The sequence below is a fragment of the Mustela nigripes genome, chromosome 9, assembly GCF_022355385.1.
Source record: "Mustela nigripes isolate SB6536 chromosome 9, MUSNIG.SB6536, whole genome shotgun sequence".
In the NCBI taxonomy this organism is placed as follows: domain Eukaryota; kingdom Metazoa; phylum Chordata; class Mammalia; order Carnivora; family Mustelidae; genus Mustela; species Mustela nigripes.
The window spans coordinates 76,294,575-76,321,900 of NC_081565.1; the positions used below are offsets into that span (position 1 = coordinate 76,294,575).

General features: G+C 41.7%; 1 protein-coding gene across 5 annotated transcripts in view; it reads left to right on the forward strand.

Moving 5' to 3' along the window:
* The window catches only part of TRPM6 (transient receptor potential cation channel subfamily M member 6), a 168,134-nt gene that overhangs the window by 129,976 nt on the left and 10,832 nt on the right, over positions 1-27,326 (forward strand). For 4 of the 5 annotated variants that reach the window (XM_059411853.1, XM_059411850.1, XM_059411854.1 and 1 more), the window contains 11 exons: positions 79-1,220; positions 1,883-1,995; positions 6,793-6,916; positions 10,139-10,230; positions 11,684-11,742; positions 13,311-13,336; positions 16,183-16,233; positions 17,673-17,738; positions 20,014-20,300; positions 20,580-20,662; positions 21,483-21,688. In XM_059411853.1, coding sequence (XP_059267836.1) covers positions 79-1,220; positions 1,883-1,995; positions 6,793-6,916; positions 10,139-10,230; positions 11,684-11,742; positions 13,311-13,336; positions 16,183-16,233; positions 17,673-17,738; positions 20,014-20,300; positions 20,580-20,662; positions 21,483-21,688 — 2,249 coding nt within the window. The remainder of the gene's footprint in view (positions 1-78; positions 1,221-1,882; positions 1,996-6,792; positions 6,917-10,138; positions 10,231-11,683; positions 11,743-13,310; positions 13,337-16,182; positions 16,234-17,672; positions 17,739-20,013; positions 20,301-20,579; positions 20,663-21,482; positions 21,689-27,326) is intronic. The other variant, XM_059411852.1, reaches the window with a different exon arrangement.

Sequence of the window (27,326 nt, forward strand, 5' to 3'; positions counted from 1 at the left end):
AATAGGGTGGGAAGAGAGCAAGGCAGGTTCCCACTGGCTTAACGTGCTCATTGGTTTTCTTCCTCCCTTTACCATTAGGGTTACAGAGATGTACTTCCAAATGAAAGAAATGAATGAAAAAGTGTCTTTTATAAAGGACTCTTTACTGTCCTTGGACAGCCAAGTGGGACACCTGCAGGACCTCTCTGCCCTGGCAGTGGATACCCTGAAATTCCTTTCTGCTGTTGACACCTTACAAGAGGATGAGGCTCTCCTGGCCAGCAGCAAGCAGTCGACGTGCAGAAAACTGCCACACAGCTGGAGTAACGTCATCTGTGTCGGGGTTCCAGGCAGCACGGAGATCTCTGCGGAGAAGAAATACCAGTATTATAGCATGCCTCCCTCTTTGCTGCGGAGCCTGGCCAGAAGCCAGCACACCCCGACAGTGCAGAAGGGGCCCCTGCTTGAGATCACAGACAGTCAGAGAGAGGCTTCGAATGTAAGAGATGAGCAGGAAAAGCATGAAACAGGAACCACTTTCATGGCTTCTGGGGTGTCCCTTGACGGGCAAGCACAGCCAAAGCATGGCCAGTTTCTCCTGGTCCCTTCTTATCTCAGGCAAGCTCCTTTTCCTGCACAAACAGACTTGCCTCCGTTCAGACCATCCGTGGAAGCTGGTGCAGATGTGCTGGCGACCAAACAGGTGGCCCAGAGCGAGGTCCCTGTTCGTCTGACTTGGCCGAGCCCCGGTGTCTCAGCTCAGGACTCCGTGCCCAAACCCGAGGCACAGCACGGATCATTCGCTCGGAGGCCAGCCAGACAAGACAAGGGGGAGCAAGTTCTGCCCACTTTGATGTGCACGTCTCCGCCAGTGAAAGTGACCTCCCTCCCTTCCCAAGGCGACAGCGTGGGAACTGCGGGTGGATACGTGAACTGGGCGTTTTCCGAAGGTGATGAAACTGGCGTGTTTAGCGTCAGGAAGAAATGGCAGACCTGCCTGGCCTCCACTTGTAACAGCGACTCTACAGAGAGCAGCCAAGGCCAGAGGCAGATCCGAGCTAGATCCCTCTCTCAGCACGCATCAAACTTGGCCCACAGTAGTGACTGCTCAGCCACGGGACGGTGGCTGCAGCCAAACACGTCCTTTTGGATCAGTCCTTTCCGCAGAGATAGGCCCTTCACGCGGAGTCATAGTTGGAGATTCCACAAGGAGGAGAAACTGAAGATCTCTAAGATTAAAAGTAAGAAGTGAACATTTTTGTCCGTTTGTTTAAAAACTAAAAATGCAACAAGGTGGGACCGGGGAGGGAGACAAACCATAAGAGACTCAATCTCAGGAAACAAACTGAGGGTTGCTGGGGTGGGGGGGAGGGTTGCTGGGGGACGGACATTGAGGAGGGCGTGTGCTGTGGGGAGTGCTGTGAAGTGTGTAGGACTCAGGATTCACAGACCTGTACCCTGAAGCAAATAATACATTATATGTTAATAAAAATTTTAGGGGTGCCTGGGTGGCCCAGTGGGTTAAAGCCTCTGCCTTCGGCTTAGGTCATGATCCTAGGGTCCTAGGATCGAGCCCTGCATTGGACTCCCTGCTCAGCAGGGAGCCTGCTTCCCTTCCTCTCTCTCTGCCTGCTTGTGATCTCTAACAAATAAATAAATGAATGAATGAATGAATGAATGAATGAATGAATGAATAAATAATCTTCAAGTGCGTATGTACTAAAAGATTAAAAAAGGTTTTTTTTAAAAACTCTTAAATTACTAAATTCTGTGCATTACTAGTATTTTTAAAAAGCAGATCACCTTCGACTATATCCTCATTCTCCCCATTCTCAGTCATCTGTAGAGCAAAATGGCTCCCTGAGCAATCTTAAACCTCTTTTGCTAACCCTTTCCCTTACAGATCTTTCAAGATCCTCAGAAATGGGGCAGTCAGCATGGATCAAAACAAAAATGCTGATCAGGGATAAGAGGTCATCAAAGAAAAAGAAGAAAACACAAGGGCTGCAGGTGCCAGTAAGTGTGTTTTATGTCGTTGGCCATCGAGGTAGTCGCCTGTCTTAGCTCGGTTTCTCTGGATTGTCAGGTGTCCGGCACACTACAAAATGGTCCTGTACTGGAAGGAGTAAAGACATAAATGTAAGAGTCATCAGAGTGGATCTGCCACAGCTCATTTATCAGCTCACATGTTCAAGGACACTTGTGTTATTTTCAGTTTTGGGCTATTCCAAACAAAGCTGTTATGAACATTTGTGCATAAGTCTTTGTGTGGACATATGTTTCAGTTTCTCTTTGGTAAATATTTAGTAGTAAGCATGTCAGAGTCATATGGTAAGTATTTGTTTAATTTTAGAAGATACTTCCAAACTGCTTTTCAAAGTGGCTGTACCATTTTGTTTATGAGGAGTGGCTTATGAGTGTTCCAGCGGTCCACGTTCTCACCAATCCTTAGTATGCTGGGTCTTTTTTTTTTTTTTTTTAAGATTTTATTTATTTGTTTGACAGAGAGAGATCACAAGTAGGCAGAGAGGCAGGCAGGCAGAGGAAGCAGGCTCCCCGCCAAACAGAGAGCCTGATGCGGGACTTGATCCCAGGACCCTGAGATCATGACCCGAGCCGAAGGCAGAGACTTAACCCACTGAGCCACCCAGGCACCCTACTGGGTCTTTTTAACTTTAGCCATAGCTGGGGGTATGGAGTGGGATCTCCTGGTGATTTCATTTGCATTTCTGGAATGACGAGTGCTGGGAGGTATCATTTATGTGCTTTTTTGGGTCACCCATATATCATTTTTGGCGACCTGTCTGTCTGAATATTTTGACTACTTTTAAAAATTGGGTTGCCTTATTCGGTTGTGAGAATTTTTCTAGATTTAAGTCCATTGTTGGATATATGTTTTGCAAATATTTTCTCTTGGTGGCTTGCCTTTTCCTTTTCATAAATGTTCCTTGAAGTGAATACATTTTTTATTTTGATGAAGTCCACTTCTTTTTTTTTTTTTTTTTTTGAGTCTGTGCTTTTTGTACCCTATTTAAGAAAATTTGCAAAATCCAAGATCACGGAGATTTTCTTTCATGTTTTCTCCTACATGCTTCATAGTTTTGGCTCTGATGTTTAGGTCTAGTACCCATTTTGAGTTACCTTTTGTAGCTGGCGAGAGGTGAGGAGTGAAGTCCCTAATTCTTTCCCTTTTTCTCCCCCGCGCCTTTATTGCTTTGTTCCTTCCTTCCTCCTGCCCGCCCTCCATTCCTTCCTTGAATGCAAATACCAATTTTTCCCCTACCATTTTCTGGTAAAAAGGTTGTCTTTCTCCTATAGAGTTGCCTTGACATCTTTGTCAAAAATTAATTGACCATGGAATCCATAACATGGATGGATCTATTTCTGGATCTTTTCTGTTCCATTTATCTGCACGTCTGTCTTTATGGTATTACCATACTGTCTTGAATACTGTATTTTATATCAAATACTGAAATCATGTAGTGTAGCTCTGCCAGAATTTTTCTTCCTTTTCAAAGTGATTTTTTGTTTTGTTTTGTTTTTTTTGTCTTGTTTTTTGGCTATTCTAGTTTCTTTGCATTTCCACATATATTTAGAATCAGCTGTACAGTTTTTACAGAGAAGCCTGCTGGGGTGAGTGGAATTGCTTGGGGACAGTTGGCATCTTAACAGTAATAAGTTTTTTGATCCATGAACATGCTATGTCTATTTATTTAGAAATTCCTCAATTTCACTCAGTAATATTTTGTAGTTTTCAGTGTACAGTTGTTTTTTTTTTTTTTAAGATTTCTTATTCATTTGAGACAGAGAGAGAGCCTGAGCAGGGGAGAGAGGCAGAGGGAGAGGAAGAAGCAGACTCCTTGCTGAACAGGGAGCCTAACATGTGGCTTGATCCCAGGATTCTGGGATCATGAGCTGAGACACAGGCAGATGCTTAACCATCTGAGCCACCCAGGTGCCAGAAGTGTTCAGTTCTTGCCCATGTTTTTAAAAATGTCTCCCTAAGTACTTAATATTTTTTATTTTATTATAAATGTAATTATAAAAAATTTCTGATTATTTGTTGGTGGTAGGTACAAATAAATATGTTTTAAAGATTATTTATTCGAGGGCACCTGGGTGGCTCAGTGGGTTAAAGCCTCTGCCTTCAGCTCAGGTCATGATCCCAGGATCCTGGGATCGAGCCCCACATTGGGCTCTCTGTTCCATGGGAAGCCTGCTTCCCCTCTCTCTCTTCCTGCCTCTCTGCCTACTTGTGATCTCTGTCTGTCAAATAAATAGAATCTTTAAAGATTATTTATTCGAGAGAGAAGGGGAGAGAATCTTTGAGCAGACTGCCTGCTGAGCACAGAGCCCAACACAGTCTGATCCATGACCCTGAGGTCATGACCTGTGCTGAAACCAAGAGTTGGATGCTTAACTGACTGAGCTGCCCGGGTGCTCATATATATAGAGAGAAATATATTTTTCTAAAATATTGGTTTTATATACTACAACCTTACTAAACTTGCTAATTTATTTGAGTAGGTTTTGTTCCTTCTCTAGAACTTTCTATGTAAATGGTCATGTTAACTACACATGAAGATAGTTTCACTTTTCAGATGTACTTTTTACCTTTCAAATCCACACATATTTTATTTATCTTTCTTGCCTTATTACACTGGCTAGAATCTCTAGTATAATATTGAATAAAAGTGGCAAAAGCTGATATGCTTCCTTTTCTCTGCTCTTAGGAGGAGAAAGCATTTAGGCTTTTACCAGTAAAAACCATGTTATCTGTAGCTTTTTTTGTAGATGCCCTTTATCAAAAGAACTTCCCTTCTACCCCTAGTTTCTGAGAATTTTTGTCATTAATAAGGGTTAGCATTTGTCAAATGCTCTTTCTGTACTTCCTGATACAATTAGATGGTTTTTCCTTTTTACTATGTTAATATGATTAATTATAATAATTTATAATATAGAAGCACTGTTTAGAATATTAAGTCAGCCTGGTTAGGATGAAATCTGCTTGACCATGATGTATTATCTTTTTTGTATGCTACATTTATTTTTCTAAAATCTTACTGATATTTCTTGCATCTGTATTCTTGAAGAATATTTGTCTGTCGATCTTTTGTAATGTCTTGGTCTGATTTTGGTATCAGGGTGATACTGGGCTTAGTGATTGAGTTGGGAAGTATTCCCTCTTCAGTTTTCTAGGTGAGTTTGTATAGAACAGATACCATTGCAATTCTTATTATTTGGTAGAATTAACCAATGAAACTATCTTTTGGGGAAAGTTTTTAGCTATAAATTCATGTCTGTAATAGATGCAGGACTGCATATTCAGGTTATCTGATTCATCTTCAGTGAGCTTTGTTTGTATTTTTCAAAGAATTTGTCCATTTCATTTACGTTGTTGAATTTATTGGCATCTAGTTTTTTATAATATTCTTTTCTTATCCCCTTATTGTCTTTGGGGTCTGTAGTGACATCACTTCTCTCATTCATAATATTCTATATTTGCATTTCTCTGTTTCATGTTTAGTTTGGTTGCTGGCTTATCTGCTTTAGTGATCTTTCAAAGAACCAGTTCTTGGTTTTATTGATTTGTCTCTGAATACTGTTTTATTGATTTCTGCTCTTCATTATTTCTTTTGTTCAATTTGGTTTTATTTTGCTTTGTTTTTTTTCTAGTTTGTTTAGAAGCTTTAGTCATTGATTTGAGACTGTCATCTTTTCTAATATAGGCATTTAGTGCTATGAAATTCCCTCTAATCATTGTGTTAGCTATATTCCACAAATTCCAATATGTTATGCTCACATTTTCACTTAGTGAATCTTTTAATTTATTATTAGGAAGCTTTAGATCCGAGTTAGTAATTCCATAGGGCTTCATCTTTCATGATCTTAATGCCCTGCTTCATTTTTCCGCATAGTAATCTGGATACATTTTTAAAAGCACCTCAGCTCTTTTTAGAATGAGAAGAAGAAGCAAAGAAAGAAGTATTAAGACAATTATGTAAAATTACCTTTTGCAGGGAGAGATTTAGCTTGTAAAGAGACTCTTTTACAGGGAAAATGTTATGAGTTGCTGGAATCTTATGAAATATGAATTTAGTGGATTTGTTTTTTGCAATAGTTAAAGTGGCCAGAAATTAACTAGAATTTAAACTAGGGTTAGGTACTAATAACTTGAACTTGTTTATTGCTTGGTATTTTGTCAATTTATCGCATTTCTTCTCTGTCCCTGGTTCGTCCACGTGGAAGCCATTATTGTTGGCTACCTGTTACTTTAATGACAAAGGGAATGGGGTTCACAGACATTAAATGATTTACTCAAGTTCACGTAACTTCTAAGTGATGGGTCTAGAATTCCAATACAAGTTCTTTTTGATCCAAGCCTATGTTTTTTTGGTCTATGCCACTGGTTCTCAAATTATGGTCTTCTATCAGCAGTGATAGCATTACTTGGGAACTTACTAGACATTCAAATTCTTTCTCCCTCTAGGCCTAATGAATCATGGATCTTAGAGGTGGGACCTGGTGGTCTGTGGTTTAGCATAGCTTTGAGTGATTCTGCTGCATAGTCAAGTTTGATGACTGCTGCCCCCTACCCTGGTTCTCAGTCATGACAACAAATAGTAATCACCTGGTGCTTGTGTCCTGCCAGCTTGACTAATGGGAGTTTTGAAAGCTTTCCAGTTGATTCTAATGTGCAGCCAATGTTAACAACCACTGCTACTCACCATAGTACCTCTATGAGTCACATTAATGACTCAGGATGTTTTCAGATTAATGTCACTGGGTTCCAACAATCGTCTTTCTCTCCAGGTCATAAAGGTTGACACCTGCTCTCAAAATGACAAGCTGGATTCAGAGCCAGGGGAAAGGAACCTCTCAGAAGAAGAGACCTGTAGCAAGAACTGGCTCACAGTATCCCAATTTAGTCAGATAAGTATGTAACAGTCTACTCTTGGATCTCAAAAAGTTTGGGAAAGTTTCCTCATTGTGTTCCCAGACCACTGGTGGTCCCTGCTTTTCTTTCAAGTGGAGATGGGGGAATGAGAGGGTGGCAGTATCCATTTAGAAACATAACTCTTTTTGATTTTTAATTTTTATGAAAACTATGGAAACTATTCCATTCGTTTAATGGAATAGTTGTTGGGATCCAGAAAAATTAAGGTTCAGTCAGTTTCATATTCAGAGCTGTTAAATCTGGCTCAGGGATTTTTCATTTAGTATGATGTATGGAGTGGGGTTGTCTCATGTTATAAATTCTCAAGGTTCATGAAACGTTGATATGAACCCTTACACAGAACTCGGTGGGATGAGTTGTGGTTGGTTATTTATTACTCTTGACATATAGTATTTATTCCATGGGCAAGTATCCCTTAATGGTGGTTCATATAGGAGAAAAGATGGATCAGCTGGCTACAAATGAAAACTCTGAGGTAGGCAAAGAGTGTGAAATAAGCCTGGACAAGTAGGATAAGGCCAAATTATGAACAGAATTGGGAGCAACGGTCAGAACTTTGAACTTCTTTTGTTACATGGTAAGAGATCATTACCAGCTCTTTTTTTAAAAAAAAATTATTTTCTTTCACACCTTTGAGGTTTATTCTTACTTAGGCGAAGCCCTGTGCAACTGTTTGACAGGCAGCCTCCCATCCAGGGATGCGGGGACCATGTTCTGACCATGCTGCAGCTCTGTCATGCATGTTCAATGTGGGGCTTCCAAGATCTCTGCAGGGCATCTCCGTGGATGCCATGGCAAGACAGAATGCAGTTAATATCTATATTTTGTTTATCCATTAATTAGTGGACACTTGGGTTGTTCCCCCATCTTGGCCACTATGAACAATACCGTCATGAGTGTGTGTGTGCAAATCTCTTCTTTGATGTGGTCTCTTCCCTACCTTTCTTTGTGGGGTTTGTTCTACCAGTCTTCAGGTCAATTTTTGGAGTATTTAGGATACTCCTAGTTGTATCTAGTTATCTAGTTATCTAGATAGTTATCTAGTTGTATTTATGGGAAGAGGCAAGGCTTGGGTCCTCCCTCTCTATCACCATCTTCCTCACACTCCCTCTTACTAATTTTTAAACAGAAGGAACTATGTGATCAGGTCTCATAAATATTTACAATTACTTGAAATACTGAAGTTAAGGTAAAATAGACACTGTATTGAAATCTATGTTATTATGCTTCTTTAAACCTTGCTTTGTCTTATGGTTGGTGGTTTTCAACCAAGGGCCAATTTTGTACACATCCCACCTCTCTTTCCTGGGACATTTGACAATGTCTGAAGACTTTTGGTTATGACAACAAAGGGAGGTACAGGTATTCTTGACTTCTAGTGGGTAGAGGCCAAAGATGCTGCTAAACATCCCACTACAATGCATGGGATGGTCTCTTTCCTCCCGAAAAGAAATTAGCCAGAACAAAATGTCAGTGCCAAGGTTGAGAAACCCTGATTTATATTTGAAAATACTCAATTGTCTGTTAAATCTCTGTGAATCAAATGGACTCTAAGCTGAAAGAGACATTAGAAATTAAATTATTCAGAACCCCCTTAACCTACAGATATAACTAGAGAGCTTAATTATTGTCTTGCCTCAAAGCACACAGTTTATAAGAGCCTGCAGTACGGAATAAACCCAAATACCATACCTGAAGATACGATTCTAGGACCAGTTGCCAATGTATTCATTTTATTTATAAATGTTTATTTATAATCTGATATTTAAGTTGTATGTTTTTCTTAAATTATTCAAGTCCTTTTTTTATCGAGATATAATTGACGTATTAGTTTTATGTGTACAACATGATTTGGTGTGTGTGTATGTGTATGTATGGAGTGAAATGATTGCTACAAGTTAAGTCTTTTGCATAGTTACAATTTTTTCCCTTGTAATGAGGATGTTCAAAGATTCCTTCTTTCAGCAACTTTCAAATATACACTATTGTTAACTACAGTCACCATGCTGTACATTACTTCCCAGGACTGACTTATCTTACAGTTAGGAGTCTGTACCTGAGACCGCCTTCACCCATTTCACTCGCCCCCCAACTCCCGAGTTGTTTCTTTCCAGTGACTTTCAAATAGAAAAAGATGCAGGTGGCAGGAGGGTTCTGGGAAAGAATCTTAAGTCTGATGATTAGAAAGAAGATGTAGGGAAATAGGCTGACTCCAGGTGCCTAGTTAATCTGAGGAGACCAGGAGGCCCACTGTCTACCTGTCTACTGTCCACTAGGAAAAGTATATTTTTAACTTTTCCTAAAGGTATTTTAATTTTAGTTTTGCACTCTCATTGAAGCCATATTGATCATACCTTTACAATATTATCAAAATGTCATATGACATTTTGTGATTTTTCTCCCAATAGATTTTTTGCACTGTGTGTGTATGTGTGTGTGTATATATTTTTGGCAAAAAAAAAATCATTAGAGAAAAAAATGACTGCTCTTATTTCTTATCCTCCTACATTTAGCCTGGGACTCTTAAGCATTATTCTCAGAATTAATCTAGATCAATAATTTAATTATTATTGGGCAGCTACTACACGCCAGTAATGCTGCAAGTACTGGTATAAAAACTAACGACAATAATGATCCTTGCCATCCTTTTTAAGAAAGAGCTGAAAACGAAACGTGTCGTCTGGCATTCTTTTCTGTCTTTTGTTTTTGTTTTATTTTTTTGGGGGTAGCCTACTATGATGCTTCATGCAGTTGTTAAGGAAGGTTGCCCTAACACTTTGGAATGAAAATTTCATGTGTTTTACATAAAGCATGGACAATAGGGTGTAGGAGAACAATTTGGAGTGAAAATTTCATGTGTTTTACGTAAAGCATGGACAAAAAAGATTCACTAAAGGTGTCCTTCTGTAGGGAGGACTCAAGTTACGGATCACTTAGTGCTTGACTTTGATTAGAGAGCATAAATTATTATAAATGTAAAGGAAACTACTGGCGAATAGAAATACTGTAGAATATATAGCTTTCAACCACTTGAGGAAAAAAAGGACAAAAGAATCTTGGTAACACTTGCTAAAAAGAGAAAAAGAAGCTATATTCAAATTTAGATGAATGCACTATGTTCAGATCTTTCTATTTAGGAATGTGATTTGAATGTAACACATTTTCAAGCATTCTCTAATTTTTTTCCTTTCTTTTAACAAGGTCTAGAACCCTCTATATTTCAGAAAATGAAAACGAAAGAAATGGAACAGCATGTTCTCCAAGTCAGTGATTATCTAAAGCAGTCGCAAGAGGTAAAAACATCTTATTTGATATTAAAAAAAAAATCTTATACGCACTTCTGTAACTCCTTGACTGTGTCTGTTTTACCTTTATGACCCTTAATTGGCTTTTACTTTTTATTGGTACTACATTTAAATCCTTGCTTTGAATATACACTCAGATTTTTTTCTACTCCCCTTCAGCCCCACCCCCACCCTTTTTTTCTTCTCTTGTTGGTTTTCCTCCGTTCAGTTGATTGTCCACCAGTAATTCATCATGAGTGTTTTTAGCCTGAAAGATAAATAAGTCAGGAATTTTTGAAAATGTGCTGAAGTTTGTGAATGTTGCCAGGTGGAAGAAACATAGGTATCTTCAATCTGCTTTCAGGGGTGGGGCTAGAGTCAACCGATCGAAACCCCTGGGAGGCAGATTGAGCCCAATTTGAGCTGGAGCTTTTAGCAACTGGAGCTTTCTAAGGATGGGATGGTTTATTTCCTGAAGTAGGAAACCCTTCGCTTGGTGTGGTTTGGCAAACAGACGGAGCTGGCCTCTCTGCAGACGTGCTGCAGGGGATTTGGGCATTGCCGCGTGTAGGGGCCTCCAACACTGAGGGTCTGTGATGTTACAGCCTGTGTTCCTTACCGTCTGCAAATGTGTGCTCGCTTTCCTGCCATCGACCGTGTGGGAAGCATGAGATCTAACTGTGGCCATGGTTTGGACATTATTTCGATGAACTCAGAAACTCTGTCCACATCACCTACATTAAAAGCCTCATGAATGTGATCTGTGGAAGGTTCAAACTAAAATGTAAGACTGCTTGGAGGGGAGTGGAGGCAAGAACCTGTCTGCCATTCCCAGGTTTCAGGGCCAGGTATGGTAATTAACCTCTGAGCTTCGTTAGCTGTGTCTCTAATATGGGACCAGTGCCATCCTTGGGAGATTATTGGTCGTGGATAACAAAAATAGGACCACGGGAAGTACCTAGAGTGATGCCTGGAATGTAGTAGGTTTCAAGAAGTCATAGTTGAGTCTACCTAGGAATTAGAATGATAAATTCCAAGTAATGTTATTCTAAGTAATTATCCACCGAAACAACAGTGTCCTGATAGAGGACATAGGGATATAATGATTGATGTTTCTTGTCAACCTAGACCTTCCTTCCTTCTTTCCTGTCATTAACTGTTCACACTCATTTCTGTATATTGTGTTTCCTCTGGGATGTCCCCATGTAAGTAATTTCATCCTGTTAAAGTCAGTCAACACACTGAATTGTTCAGAGATTGTGCTGACATTATACATCTTTCTAACTTGAGTTTACTGCATCCAGTGAAAGAGAAATACTGAGTTAGAGGAGATGGGTTGGAGAGCTGGGGGAGGGCGGAGAACTATCCCCTTCAAGGTGTGTGTTTTTGCAAATGTTATTACTGGAAGCCTGGGGTGGGTGAGTGTTGGGTGAACAGGTAATGACCTTTCCCTTCTGCTCAGGATCCGAGCAGAAACTCTTCGTGGAGCTCCAGGAGCACGGCCCTCAATAGGAACTCCCCGTGAGTATTTTGCAGTGTCTGTTTTTAAGCATCATTGGCTTCTATTTTTTTAAGCCTGATTTGTAACAGAGGTTTAATTGGGTCGGAAAAAGAGGGAAAAGAAAGTGTTTCCAATGACAATATTTTCCTTTTGTCGTAAGACAAAACTTGTTATTCTCCAAGTTTTCCCGTTTCTGGCAATAAGATCCCACCTCAGTGCCTTCTAAGAAAATAATAAAACAGGTACTCCCCACAGCAGATTAAGCATTTGTCTTTTCAATGTCAAAAAAGCACACGCGGAATCATGAGTTTCCCATCTTTTCTGACAGATAAGATTGTGACATTTGCATTCAGGAATAGGAACAAGCCTGTCTGGCTGAAAGAAAAAGACTGAAGACCAGATAGTTCTAAAAAATTTTTTTCCAAATTTTTAATTTCAGTTTTTGAGGTTGATCTTTTTCATTTTTGGTTTCTCATGAGCATCCCAAGTGTCTGTCAAAGCAGTCACCGTTCAAGGATGGAGACAAAACAGAGGGAAGACAGGGACCAGAAGAGAGGGGAGCTAGAGAACCCCCATGGTGTAGGCTAGAGTTTTTCCCTGGAATTTTATTTATTCAGAGAAACGAAGTTGGAAAACCAGCCAAGCAGAATGATTCTGTTTGGTTCGTAGTATTTTCTGGACCTTTCTAGTTAACATCATCAAAGGATCCTTCTGGCTCTGGGGCCCGAACTCAAAGCCGTCTTCTGTATGAAGGGCCAGTTGATACCAGGCAAGTGGAATGTGACTTCCAGTCTGCAGCCAGCTCCATTCGAGGTGGCCTTTCAAAGTTGTTTGTTTTTTTCTGGAACTCCCATCCAGGTCTCTGTGTGCAAGCCTGCCTCTAGACTTCGGGTGCACATGACTTTCCCCTCCCAGAGGTTCGGTAGTGGGGCTCATGCCGAGTGGTGGGTTATTGCAGCATGAAATTAAACAATAATTGTAATTGTACTCTCTTCCCTAAGGACCTTCAATACCAGAGATACTCTTTGAACGCGTTTATTCAGACTTGCCCATGGCCACTTGTGCACTTGAGCAGGGCAAGTGACAATTTACAGAGAGCTAATCTCAGCCCGTGAACATCTAGGGGCCACGTGGGCTAATGAAACTGATTTGTAGGCTTGTCCAGAGACATTCGCAGACTCATTTGTAGGAATCTGTTTTGCATAGTTCAGGAACCCTTTTGTTTAATTGATCCGGAACAACACAAACACGGTTAAATCTTATATGTGTCGTGTGATCATATAGCTAATTAAAAACAAAACCAACAACTGCTTTTCGACTAGCTTAGGGCATGCACAGTAAGTGAATTATATGCATATGCGGTGCTCACTTTTTTATGAAAATAATTGTAGGGTTGCAAACCATTTCTCTGTTGATAGAGGTAGAGGTCAAACGATACTTCTCTTTCAAAGAAAGTCTACATACATACACGCATACATACACATGGACGTACAGACTCTGTATTGTTACTGTTGTACTTATTTTTCCTTTCTTATTTGTCACTGAAAAATTTAAAGCAGTTTCTAAACAACTTCAATTTTTCATACAGGTTGAGAAGTTCAAATGGAATTGACAGTAAGTTTTTTTATATTTAAAGATGTTATTTTTTTAAAATCTCATTAATAGCAAGGTTGCCTCTCCTACTGAGATTTCTGCAGTCCTTGAAATTCTGTATGTGATTTTTGTCTACCGTAGGAAGTAGAAAGTTCAGTAGAAAAGTAGGAAGTTGATGGTCTTCACATAAATCAGAATTGATGTCTGGTTTACAGTTCTGGTTTTTTTTTTAATTGCCCATTTCAGACAGTGATTTTCCAGTTTTCTCTGTGAGTGAGAGTGTTCCCACTGAGTTCACTTCGACTGTTCAGCAAGTCTGTTTGTCTGTTACATACCGCTCACGAAGAGCCCTTCGTCTTGTATGTGGATACCTTTTCCTGTATGGCTTCCGTAGGACTCTGTGCCCCAAGTGGCTGAGTAAGGCTTGGTCATAGGAGACAACTCCCTGGCAAAGCCACTGTCAAGGCTGTTCGCAAACTTGACCACACTCTACAAGCTCCTTTTCAGGTTCTTGACCTCTTGACGCCGATTGGGCCCCTTCTCTTCCCCAGCCCTGTGTGTCCCGCTCTCTCTGGTTCCCAGTCATCAGCTTTGCCTCCGTCCTGCCCCGACCCCATCCTTAGGAGCTGTGTTGCTCTGGCCCATGGCTTCTGCCTTAGAGCCTCTAATATTTATTTTCCCATGTAAAAAGTTTTGCCCTTGATTTTATGCTAGCTTTCGGGTGGGTCTCTCTCCCTTTGTATTTTCCTGTGTTCCCACTGGAGTTACATTTCTGAACAATAATTCATCACTTACGTCCAGGTTTCCAGTGGCTTCCCATTACCTACAGGATAGGCTGCAAATCCCTTCATCTTTCTCCGGCGTCAGTGAGGGCCCTCATCCAAATATACAGGCTCGTGTTCATTCTTCCACTCAACATTTCTACCCTGAGGAATATGACAACCTACCTATCTGTCCCTTCCCTTGGGTGTCTACAGGCATCTCAAACCAGATGCGCCACCTCCTGCCTCACCTGTCTTAGGAAATGGCGACTCTATCCTTCCAGTTGCTGAGGCCAAGGTCTTGCCGTCATACTCGATGCCCATTTTCCCACAGCTCCACGTCCAAACCATCGGTATCCTCCAAAATATATCAAGAACCTGATCACTTGGCTACCTTCACGTACCACTCTTCATCTCCTCCATGGATTACAGGCTGACCTCCAAACTATTGCTCTCTGAGGGGCGATTTCCAGAGCGCAGTCAGAATAACACTTTGAAACTGAAAGTCAGATCAAGTCACTCTTCTGCTCATGTGGCGTCTAATCTCACTCTGTAAAAGTCCATATGTGGTCTACAAAGCCCTGTTGATCTACTGCTCCTCCTCCAGCTCTCCAACCTCATGTCCTCTCAGCACAGCCCACTCTGGCCACACTCTCCATGGTCCTGCCTCAGGGCATTTGCACCTGCTGTCACTCTGCCTGGAATTTTGCATCATTTTTCCATATGACTTATCTATCTCTCCCTTTGGGCCTATGCTCATATTTCACCTTTTCACAGAGGCTTTGACTTGCCATCCTTAAAATAATAACCTCCCTTTCTCCCACTTTCTAGCCCTCTAACTTGATATATATGTAATACTATATGTACTATATATTTACTTTATTTTCTCTTTCTTCTCACTAAAAGGTAGCCAGAGATTGTGTCTGTTTTTACACTGGTCTTTTTCTTAAGCACCTAGTAGGTGTTGAATAAATACGTGTTGGATGAATGTGAACAAATCCTCACAGCTCCTTAAACGAGCCGGGATTGAAACTCAGCATTATCAGATTCAGATGCCCACACTCTTTAAGAATATCACGTTGTTTGTCTATGAAGGTTTCATAAGCCTCTGTGTACATCTCTGGTCTGTTACCTAGCCAGCTGTGTTGTAACTATAGTTCACAGGTGCTTAGCTCCCAGTATTTCACATTTTCTTTTTTTCTAGGGTGGGAGCCACAACTCATTCAGATCTGTCCTGGCTAGCAGGACCTAAAGCGGGAGCTGAATATGTTTTTATTTTTTATTATTGAATGGATTCAAAAAGAAAGGGCCTTTTCTGCTGATCTTACTTTTTACGAAGCACCCCCAGAGGAAGGGATTTTTGTTCCTTTCCTTATCCGGCAACAAGAAGCCAGTGATATCTGTGAAATTGGGTTCATTATACTGCTTCCTCTACTAGGTATAAAGCAGGTACTACCATGAGACTAAAGCTCTCCACTTTAATTTTAATTTTATGAAATGGCAAAACTGTTGGAAGGAATTTCTCTGGAGACTTGTACTTTAGGACTTGAGCAGATAGAGGAGAACGAGTTAAGCCTGCAGGAGGTGAGCCCATCAAACAAGTCCCTTGGTGTCCTAGTCTCCGCCCACTCCTTTGTTTCTGGTACATGCCTCTTAATTTGTTTTCATCACTTTGTTGTCATTTTAGGTCAGTGAAGTAGACTGCTAATAACTTGGTATTAATAATGTCTTCATATGGGTACTGCATCTTGGTGGGAGTGCAGAGAATTGTGCTTTGGGGATGTCAAGAGGTGTGATGGGCAGCCTAGTGCCTTCTGCAACCCAGAGGTGTAATTGGTTCAGAGAAAATGCATCTTTGAGGCTAATATTACCTGTCTTTCTTCAATTCCCTATATAAATATGTTTGGAGATATTACATTGATGATTGGAAGCTGTCAGGATACCATGCCCAATAATGTGGTTAAAGAATATTAGGCCATCTCTCTCAAATACGGAGAAGCCGTTCCGATGAACCTGTTCAATAATAACTTTGAAAGCAATATATTCATAAGCATGTATTTATCTCCAGCCAAGTAATTAAAATGCCAATCTTCTCTACAATTTCAGAAATCTCAGCCTCCTTAAAAAGCCCTCCAGAGCCTCGCCATCATTATTCAGGTAGGAAGCCTGTGCGCCTTGACGCGTCAGCTGAGCTAAAAGTCTGCGATTCTGCACTTGTAAACAGAAATATTGATGAATCGCCAAGTATTGACATGATTCCCGACTTGAAAGGCTGTGCGTTCACTCTCGTGAGAAGAGCATTCAGACTTCTTACCTTGCCATTTATTTGGGAAACCAAGTTGTTAGGATTTAAGAGATTGTGGGATTAAAAAAAAAAAATGTATGGGCAAGTGCCAAATGGTGAAGAAAAGTGACCTCGGCATCTAAACATTCCTTACAAGCCCAAAGCCAGACATCTCCGTATTTTAGATTGGGGCCGGAAACGAGTTCTTTAAAGGAGGATTTTATACCCTCAGCAAACACAGCCTCTGAATGAAGGCCAGCCCCTGCGAGTAGGTCCCACAAAGACACCTGACAAGGGTGTTATTTAACAAGATGTCAAGGGCCTTGACTCTCGTAAGCAATATCGCTTCACGGTGCTTCGGCTGGCTTCCTTTCAGAGTGGGAATAATTGTACTTGCCCTTCCTGAGGAACAGTCTGCCAAAGGGCTAGCTGGGAGCGAAGAGGGGAACACTTTGAAATGCAGAGCCATAGAACAACCAACTGGACTTGTGCCACTGGTTGGTCTTTTGCTTGCCGTTGCTCTCAGCACTGGAGGAGATGAGACACGGGCAAGGTCTTCGATACAGTCTAAAGCTCAGCCCCAGCATACAAGGTCGGTGGTGTGACACATACCATTAGTATCATGTCAAGGTCACGTGCTCAGGGCCCAGTAAGAGCCTCCCTTATCCTGAATTCTCCCCCGTGCAGGATTCCGGACTACATTCCGTGCCCTTCGAACTGCGTCTTTGAGCTCAGCTCGTAATCCAATATTTTGACTCTGGCTGTCAACTTTAGAAAGTCTGCTGAAGAATACTGTGGCTCATATTGACTCTGATCTGTTAGGGTACAGCTCTCAACAGGAAAATGCAGATCACTTGCTTCTAATTAAAACTGGCCTTCAGTTCTCTCTGGAAAAGAAGGTGAACTGTGCAAAGTCAACAGTAGATGTCCCCACAGTCCACTGTGTGCTCGGTGTGCTCTGGAAAAGGAAAACCAGAGAAAGGAAGATCACAGAACCCTCTTTAAAAGAAAGTTCCACATACGTATGGATGAGTCTGTGATTTGGTATTCAGGAGAGGGGAGGTAATAGCCCCACTCAGACCACGTTATGTAATCTCATATCATTTCGAAGACTGGGGGATGGCCTTCCTGTGTTAAGGCACAGTTTATTTTAAAAGCTGGATTATGGAAAATATTTTTGAGGAAGGCAAAAATAAGGGGTCTTTGCAATGAAACATTGTAGCCTTATACGAATAGGCTGGTGTGGGGAGGCTTTCTGTAAGTTCAGTCCACTGGTGCATACTTAAAATAGCAAATCTGTTTTTGTTTGCAGCCATTGAAAGGAACAATTTAATGAGGCTTTCTCAGACTATACCATTTACACCAATCCAACTATTTGGTGAGTGTGCCATTTCTACCTTCTTGAGGCTGTGCCAGGGCAGAGGCATAGCGGCCGAGGAAATCACAGGAGAAACCCTTTTGCATCGTCTTCATTGAAAATTCTGTTTTGCCGGTGGTTGCCGTTTAGTGCAATTAATTTTCTAAAATGGGAATTCTTGTTAACTGTCCAGCCAGCATCCGAGGTCAGAATCGGATACTGTGCGGACGGGACCTTTAATGGGCAGCATTTGGGGGGAAAAAAAAAAAAAAAGCAATAATGTTGCACGGGGCATTCACTGATTTAAGGCTGGAAGTAAGTAGGAAAGAAAAGAACCAACCAACCGTGTGTAATGAACACAGAACAAAGCGATAAATGTCAATACAGTAAAAACTAACAGGCATCTAAAGAGAAATGCTTTGTATATTGTTTTCGGTTTGTTTTGTTTCGTATAAACTAATTGCACTTAGCTCAGATAGTAAATGTCATTTTTAAAGGCTGGATGAAGAACAAGCTCGCCTTAAGCCAAGGCTACCAGAGTCTCTCTGTCCAGCCAACTGACAATGTAACAAGGGTCCCCACTCTGTCCTAGATCTTAATTCTCTTCACATGGGGACAGATCAGGTGGCTCCTGATCGCGGACGCAAATGCCTTTCCCTTCCCTGTGGCTCCACGGCTGGTTTTGCAACTCAGAAGCCGTGCTGTAAATCCTCCAAATATTTAGAACTCTAAAGAGACCTTCAGTGGCGTTTATCTGGGCACCAAGAATAAATATTTGAAAATGTGTTACTAAGGATTACCTAGATGTGTTCTGTTCAACTCAGTGCAAGAGTGAGCAAATAGATTCTTTTCTTGGTGAACCAGTATAGTGTTACGCAAAAAAGAAAAAGATAGAAAAAAAGTAAAAAGAAAGAAAAGCATTTGAAACCAGAGGTATAAGGAGAAAATCAAACCCAGGCTGGACGGAAGCTGTGTATAGAACGTTACTTCTGCTATGAAGCATTAAACACTGTAGTAGGTGGTGTCTAGGCTTGCATTGTTCCCTGTTCAACAGCCTAAAAGTGGAAACTGTCCAGCAGCTCGAGAGTATTTTATGTGTAAAATCTTTTAAATGGGATTGAGTTTGTATCTGAAGTTCTAGTTCACGTTAGCCACATTGACATATTTAATCTTTACAACAACCCAGTGAGCTGAGTGTTATTTTCACTTTCATTTCACTGATCAGGAAAGTCAGGCCTGAAGTAAGTTATCCAAGGGCACCAAGGAAGGAGAGAGAGGAAGTAGGGAGAGGCGGCAAGGTATGACCCGGGTGCTAACTCCGATTGTGTTAAAACACAAATCCTCAGTGGGCGTGTTAATGTCACCCGCAAGGAGGCAGGAATAGCTTTTTCCGTATAAAGTGCGTATATTTGTGTGTACTTGCTTGTAGATATATACAATGTATTTTCGGTATTAAAATGTCATAGAAGGAGGAATTAGGAGGGGCACCTGGGTGGCTCAGTGGGTTAAGCGTCTGCCTTCAGCTCAGGTCGTGATCTCAGGGTCCTGGGATGGAGCCCCACATTGGGCTCTCTGCTCAGCGGGGAGCCTGCTTCCCCCCCTCCTCCCCACTCATGTTCTCTCTTGCTATCTCTGTCTCTCTCAAATAAATAAATAAATGGAATCTTAAAAAAGGGGGGGAGGGGGAATCGAGGGAAAAAAAAAAAAAAGCCTAATAAGGCTTCTAAAAGGTTTGATAGTGAAAACATGGGGTTAAACTATCTCTTTGGAAGTATTTGTCTTTAAAAAGGAATCAGAGCCCTACTTGTTTGTTTTTGTCTAGTTGTAGTTTACAATAAGAACAGCCTAATTCTTATGTATTATGTATTAGTGGAAATTATGTATTAGTGGGAATGTATTATGTATTAGTGGAAAATCTATTAGTGGAAATTAGTGGAAATGTATTATGAAAATAGTGGAAATTATGTATTAGTGGAAATTAGTGGACTAAGCTTTCTTTCTTTTTCTTAAATTTTTCATTTTTTTAAATGTCTTTTAAAAAAATCTTTTATATAAATATTTATATTTATATAAATGTATCATTTGAGGCTTGTCCTCTCCTGCCCTCTCCCCCTACTGGAAAATAACGTGGCCAAAGTCCACGCCTTTATCCTGTACTCCGTTGTGCCTAGGTGAACTCCCGCTCTCTTCCAAACATTTGGGAAACTGAACTGATTCTGAGTTGTTATTTAGGACACTGTAACATGTCAAAGACGTGAGATGTCCTTGAACTTCTCACCTGTACTGCTTTTTGCAGCAGGAGAAGAAGTGACTGTCTACAGGCTGGAGGAGAGTTCCCCTCTGGCCTTGGACAGGAGCATGTCTTCTTGGTCCCAGCGCGGGAGAGCGGCCATGATCCAGGTGCTGTCCCGAGAGGAGATGGATGGCGGGCTCCGGAAAGCCATGAGAGTCATCAGCACCTGGTCTGAGGATGACGTTCTCAAACCAGGGCACGTTTTCATTGTGAAGTCCTTTCTTCCCGAGGTTGTGAAGTCATGGCACAAAATCTTCCGCGAGAGTACGGTGCTTCACCTTTGCCTCAGGGTAAGTTTGAGACCCGGTGCCCACCCGGAGGGATCGGTCAGAGAAAGCCTTTCTGGCTGCATCCTGATTAGAGGCCATTTCCTTCAACCCAGAGGACAGCCTGTTCTGTTCTGGATGTGGTGGTGTTCCCCCATCTCTGTTGTGTAGAGCTTTTGTTTTTGGAGTGGAGTATGGTGGAAGCTGAATAAGGCTAAAAGTCACACCGGGGAGGACTCTGGTGCTTCTGTGATCATTGATTGGCGCGCATATGATAACGGATCAATGTTCCCTACTTTGTAGGAAATTCAGCAACAAAGAGCTGCTCAAAAACTGATCTATACCTTCAACCAAGTGAAACCTCAAACCATTCCCTACACGCCAAGGTGAGTACAGGGAGGATGGGCACCCTGGCCCTTCATTTTGAGTACAAATTTCTCTCCATTTTTTCTCAGGCCTGTTAGTCATGAGAAATGCCAAAGCCATGAGGAAATTCCCCATATGATCTTATTTTGGGGTTTTTCCTTCTATAGTTCTGGGGACTGATAACAAGAGAGTTAGATGTCCCAGGAAATCTTGGCTTAAACACTGAACTCATGTGCGTGGGAAAGAGAAGCTCAGGCAGAAGCCATGACGGGCAGAGCCTAGATGTAGCTACTAATGTCCGGGAATATTCTAGAAGAAAAACATTTCTATTGGAAGCCCAGTTTTCTTCTCCTGTTTTCTTAGAGAAATAAGGAACTTTCTGAGAATGAACTCCTGTTACTTTTGCTTGGATGTCTCAAGACTCTTACATTCATTAGTAAGATAGATCATAATAGATCAAGGTAGATCTTAATAGATCAAGATAGATCATGATAGATCAAGATAGATCATAATTTGGTGCTGGGGATTATGGTAAAGTTTTATCGCTTCAAGTAAGAAGTAACTTCAAGTTACGAGGAACTTTATAGAGCACAGCAAGAAAAGTTGAGTCCGGTACTCTTATAAAAGAGTTGGAAGGTTTCTTCAAAGATAAGGGAGGTGGATAAGTGTGGGGAAGACTGCCAGTCCTTGCATTCTGTCCCTGCCATAGAAAGGTGGGGCACGTGCATTGAGGCTTCATCGGGCCAGACTTTAGCTATTCCCCCGGGCTGCTGACTGTAATGTAAGTCTCACCTTTGCTGCCCTGTGGGGACTCAGTGGCCTCCTTTTCCTCCCTCATAGGTTCCTGGAAGTTTTCTTAATCTACTGCCATTCAGCCAACCAATGGTTGACCATTGAGAAGTACATGACAGGAGAGTTCCGGAAGTACAACAATAACAACGGTGATGAAATTTCCCCCAGCAACACCTTGGAGGAGCTGATGTTGGCTTTTTCCCACTGGACCTATGAGTATACGCGGGGAGAGCTGCTGGTTTTAGATTTGCAAGGTAATTGATCGTGCAAGCGTGATTGATACAAGAAGTATGAGGCACGGGTTCGGGAAACATTGACCAGGGATGGTTTGTCCATGTCCTTGTCACCTACACGTGACCCTGCCTCTTTCTTTGCCCAAAGCCATAGTTAAGGTCTTTCAGTAGAGATATTCCCCAATAGTGTGTGCTTTTTAATTTTTTTTCTTAATTTGAAAACTGAAAGATGGTATCTGTTTTCTGAATTTATTATTCTCGAAACTGTCCAATATGCGAGGAACCACACGGGTGTCGCAAGATATCTTGCAAGAACAGGGATGGGTAGTGTGTGGAGTTGCTCTACCTAGTTTTGAAGGGAGGCGGGGTCACTTATTTCAGAGACATTGTGCAGTGGTGGTCGCGAGCACCTCTTATGTTGTTTCCCACTTAGCTCAAGAGGAAAACACAGGCATAATTAGCTGCCTAAAATTTAAATATGTCTTCAACTTTGATCTAAATGGGGAGTGATTTTTTTAAAAAATTTGCTTGAGAGAGAGAAAGTGTGTGGCAGGAAGGGGCAGAGGGAGAGGGAGAGAGAAGCTCCAAGCGAACTCTGCTCTGAGCACAGAGCTCCGTGTGGGGTTTGATCTCAAGACTCAGTTCAGGACCTGAGCCAAAAACCAAGAGTCAGTTACACAACCAACCACACCACCCAGGTGCCCCTAAGAGGGGAATTATTTTTGTACCAAAGTTTTTAGTTTTATGGCTTTACCTTGAACTCCTGTTCATAATAACAGTAGGCATGCATTTATATACCTAGGAAAGTGTAAATTCAGGGCATTTTTCATGATTTTGAGCTCAGGGCTTTGGGAGTTCATAATTTGGCTTGCTCTCTTTGCTGTGTACCTTGATATGACAGTTCATGAAAGTACAGACTCAGCCCGAGAGAGGTGACACAGTACACTCATATTTAATGGAAACCTTTGATCAGTGCATCTCCCCACTATCAACACCTCACATGTCACTTATAATCCTGCAGCACAAAACAGAGTATCTCTAGCAGGCTTTCCTTGCAGACACAGAGTGAAATAAGGATTTAGGTCTAAGTTTAGTCCTTGGGCTCACTGACTGGGGCTTTGGTTTTAAATAAGGGATTTAGTCCAGAAACGTTCACTGGAGCGATCTCATTTAATCCCAGAAGCAGCACTTCAAGGTAGATACGATGGGGACTGTCAGCCCAGAAAGTTTAAATAACTTGCCCAAGGCTGCACAGCTACTAAAGAGGGAGCCAGGATGCAAACTGACCATTCCGTATTCTTTCCTTCTCACTGTACTGTCTTTTTTTCTCTATGAGTTTCCTAGGACATAGCCGTGTTTGGTTCCTATAAACAGATGGGGCATATTGCTTGTCCTCTCTGACTTTCCCACCTCTCCAGTCCTGGGATTCTGTTCCGAAAGCCAGGCTTGGAGGCTGGGCACAGCTGACATACACAATCCTGAGGCGTTGTGAACAATGTCCAGTAAATTCTGATGGAAATTTATGCCATATGTTCCAGGATGTGTACAGACTTTTTAAACTACACATAAGTCTCTGTCTTTTCAGATCTGCACTGTTCTCAGAGTGGAGTTATATTTCTAACCCTCAAACACAATATTTAGGGAAGCCATATAAACAAAGTTAAAACAGTCAACATGATTCAGCTTTCCAACCAGCAAGTGTGTGATCTATGTAACTCAGCATACGCGTGCCCACGGCGCTGCTTTTGTAGCTCATGTTAGGGAGAGGCTGATTGTTTTCATCTGTATTCAAACGCCTGTGCTTTGAGTTTTGGGTGGAGTTGTTTAAAAAGCAAAAACAGAAACAAACAAACAAACAGAAAAAACAACCGAAGAAAAACTTTAAGGAATTAATGATGGCTCTTTAGTGTGTTTTCTATTCCACTTGAATAGGTTTTTGTTTAATGATGTTTATGTTTGGGGATTTTTATGTCTCTAAGTAATCCAAAGTGACATTAAACAGAACAAATGCTGCGTTGATAGTCTTGGGGGGGTGAGGAGGGAAATGGAGTTAACTTTATTCTTTTCCTGGGCAATTATGTGAATTGCAGAAATAGGCCACTCCAAAAACTATGTCAAAACACTGACCTTCAAAGAGGAGGACTGTGGGCCTCCTAGAACGAGCATGAAGCAATTGAAATACTTACTGGAGAGTTTTGGCCAATTGGTGAAGCCTGAATTTATGGAAGAAGATGAATCCTATAATAGTAACTATGAGCAGTTACACGACTACAGCTAGTAGCTAACGCTTACCAAGCACTTATTTTCTATCAGGCCCTTGGGTAAAGACTTAATGCATTATGATATTTAAGCCAAACCAAGTTGGAAGGGAAAAATGAGGAGAATATATGTATTTTTTTTAATTTTTATTTTTTTTAATTTATTTGACAGAGATCACAAGTAGGCAGAGAGGCAGGCAGAGAGAGAGGGGGGAGCAGGCTCCCCACCGAGCAGAGTGCCTGATGTGGGGCTCGATCTCAGGACCCTGAGATCATGACCTGAGCTGAAGGCAGAGGCTTAGCCCACTGAGCCACCCAGGTGCCCCGGGAATATATGTATTCTTAAAATGCCATCATGGTTTTGGGTTCGGTCTTGGATTTAACTGATGTGTCTTTCTGTCATCGGAGAGATGATGATCTCTGTTGTTCAGGTGGTATGGAGTGGAGACTGAGAGGCCTGGGAGCAGCAGTCTGGAGGAAGAGGCCTGGAGTTGCAGTGCTGGGGTCTGACTCCTGGCTCCAGCGTGAAGTAGCTGTGTGATGGGGCAATCACTTTGAGCCCTCCTACCCTCATTTGTAATCGGGGAAATGCTATTATGCACTTAACTCATTGTTAATCCCTCCTATTAAGGAGCTAGAATGAGGCAAGTTCTTGGCCCATAGTAAGACCTCCGTAATGCTAGTTATTGTCATTAGTATTCTCCAAGTGGCTCTTTAAAACAGAAGTGATTCTTTATCAGCTTGCTGTGGCTCCCAGTTGGCTTAGGGGGAAAAGAAGAATGAGAAACACTCTGGCAGTTTATCCTGGCAGTTTTTCTTTTTCTTCTGCTTTCTACTCTCTTCCCAGGGAGTGCCAATCATTAACCCAGGAACTGCCTGCCACACCGGGCCTGGGAGCTGAACTCGAAGGAAAGGCTTGACCAGTTTCTGCTCACTTGTAATTTATGCTGTAGTTTCTCACTTGCTTTCCATTTAGAAATCCTACATGTGAGGGCCTGCATCGTCAGCATTACATGTGAAATCCAACATTTGATTCTCAGCAATGGCAGTGAAAAACAATTACACTTCAAATTACAGTTGTCTGGAGAAGTCTCTCTCTCTCTTTCTCTGTCTTTTTTAAGAGGGGTTGGGTGGGGAGGCTGGGGGAGGAATCGAGGGAGAGGAGAGAGAGAGAGAATCCCAAGCAGACTCCATGCCTAGAGCAGAGCCCTTTTGGGGCTCGATCTCACAACCCTGAGATCATGACCTGAGCCAAAATCAAGAGTTGAACACTTAACCGACTGAGCCACCCAGCTACCCGTAGATCACTCTTTTTTTTAAAGCTCATTTTAGTGTTCCTGGGTGGCTCAGTTGGTTGAGCAACTGCCTTCGGCTCAGGTCATGATCCCGGACTTCCAGGATCGAGTCCTGCATCGGGCTCCCAGCTCCTTGGGGAGTCTGCTTCTCCCTCTGACCTTCTCCTCTCTCATGCTCTCTCTCACTCATTCTCTCTCAAATAAATAAATAAAATCTTAAAAAGAAAAGTTCATTTTATTTTTCAGAGAACTTTGGAGATAGCAGATTTTTTTATTCAACAAAGCATTTCCAGAATAAGTCAGCATTCCCATCAGCACTACCATCATGAATTCTGCCGCTACAAAGAAAGTAACTTATTTCCACGGATTTAGAGGCTCACAGATGTGTCCCGGAGTGGTTGGGATTGCAATGTGTGTGTCGGAGTTCCTCACGAGGGTATGCAGCATGCACCTGCACGTGGGCATTTACCTTGTTAATGTCAGTAAACAGGTGTGATTGGGATTTTTGGATGTTGAAATGCCTAGTTTTCTTCCATATCTTCTCACTCTCTAGAACGTTCCTTCTGCCATTGGAGGGCCCCAAAATATGCATTTAGTAGTAAGGCTTTGAACCGTCAGATTGGGTTTAGGGATATAAAGATTTGTGGAGACTCCACCGTCATTCTTTTAGGGGGAGTTATTCATTAGGGAAATGGGATAATCAGAACATGATTTTACCAGTGGTAAGAAAGTAGAATTTTATTTCAAAAGAGGTCTTGATAGAGTAAAGATAATAAAGGTAGCAGTTAACATTTTTTAGCTTGCTCTGGGACACTTTGCTAAGCATCTTGCATACAATAGTTCAGTAAGCATATAAGAGAAGGCCCATTATTATTCACACTTTTAGATGAGAACAGCGAGACTCCGAACAGAGAAGGTATCCAGGTCACAGAACTAAAAAGGTGACAGAGCCATGGGACCCAGACCCTTTGACCCCTGCCTGTCTAACAGGCAACAAGATTTAAAGTCAACGGGAGCTGATGTGATTTTGATCAGAGTTGTTCTCCCCTGTAAACTTCCTTTTCCCCTGTTGGTATGACCACTTTAGGTACTGAGCATTTCCAGCTTAAATTTAGTTTCCTTAGTCATCAGCCTTGTCATTGCTGGGAAGTCCAGGCTTAAAGTTAGATCTGAGCATAAGCATGAACAGGTTTTTAGCTTCTGTAGTCTCTCTGCTGACGGTCCTCGGACTATCTTTGTGTCTGTTTTTCTGTGTATTTACTCCATCATTAGAAAAGTGGAGTCAGTGGACCCTGTTCCTTCTTGTATCTGTAATGAGAAAAATATAAAGAGCCTAGTCACTTCCTATGACTTTTTCTTTAAAAAGAATAAAGCCCGGGTGCCTGGGTGGCTCAGTGGGTTAAGCCTCTGCCTTCAGCTCAGATCATGATCTCAGGGTCCTGGGATTGAGTCCCACATGGGGCTGTCTGCTCAGCAGGGAGTCTGCTTCCTCCTCTCTCTCTCTCTGCCTGCCTCTCTACCTACTTGTGATCTCTGTCAAATAAATAAATAAAATCTTTAAAGAAAGAAAAAAGAATAAAGCCCGAGCCAATCACATTTTACACACCTCCCCGTGAGCCTGAGTTTCAGCCTGGCTCTTCCTTTCCCTGTGCAGAATCCGTGTAAGGAGATGGTAAGCCAGAGGCTCTTAAAGAGAATGCGAGGGTCTGTGAACTTTGATGAGAAAACAAATTACACCACTATTTTCACTAACCCACAACTGAAATTCATCATTTCCTTCGATTATAGGGGAGACCACAAACCACAGTGGCATTAGCGGTATCCATGACTGTTTGCAGTAGCAATTACCAATATTAACAAAGCACATTACAGTGTTGGCAGATACTGCAAAACGCTGTTTGTATGACGTGGCGTTATGGTAGTTATAGACTTGCACTAGATTCTGTTAATGTGTTAATGGAGATGCACATGTATTGCAGCACAACTTAAATATTTTGATGACTGTATTTCAGTATCATTGGTTTCCTTTGTCATCCTATGTATTTAAATTTCACATTTTTTAAACATTAACCCAGACTGGCAAAGAGGGTCCTGACACGAAAATGG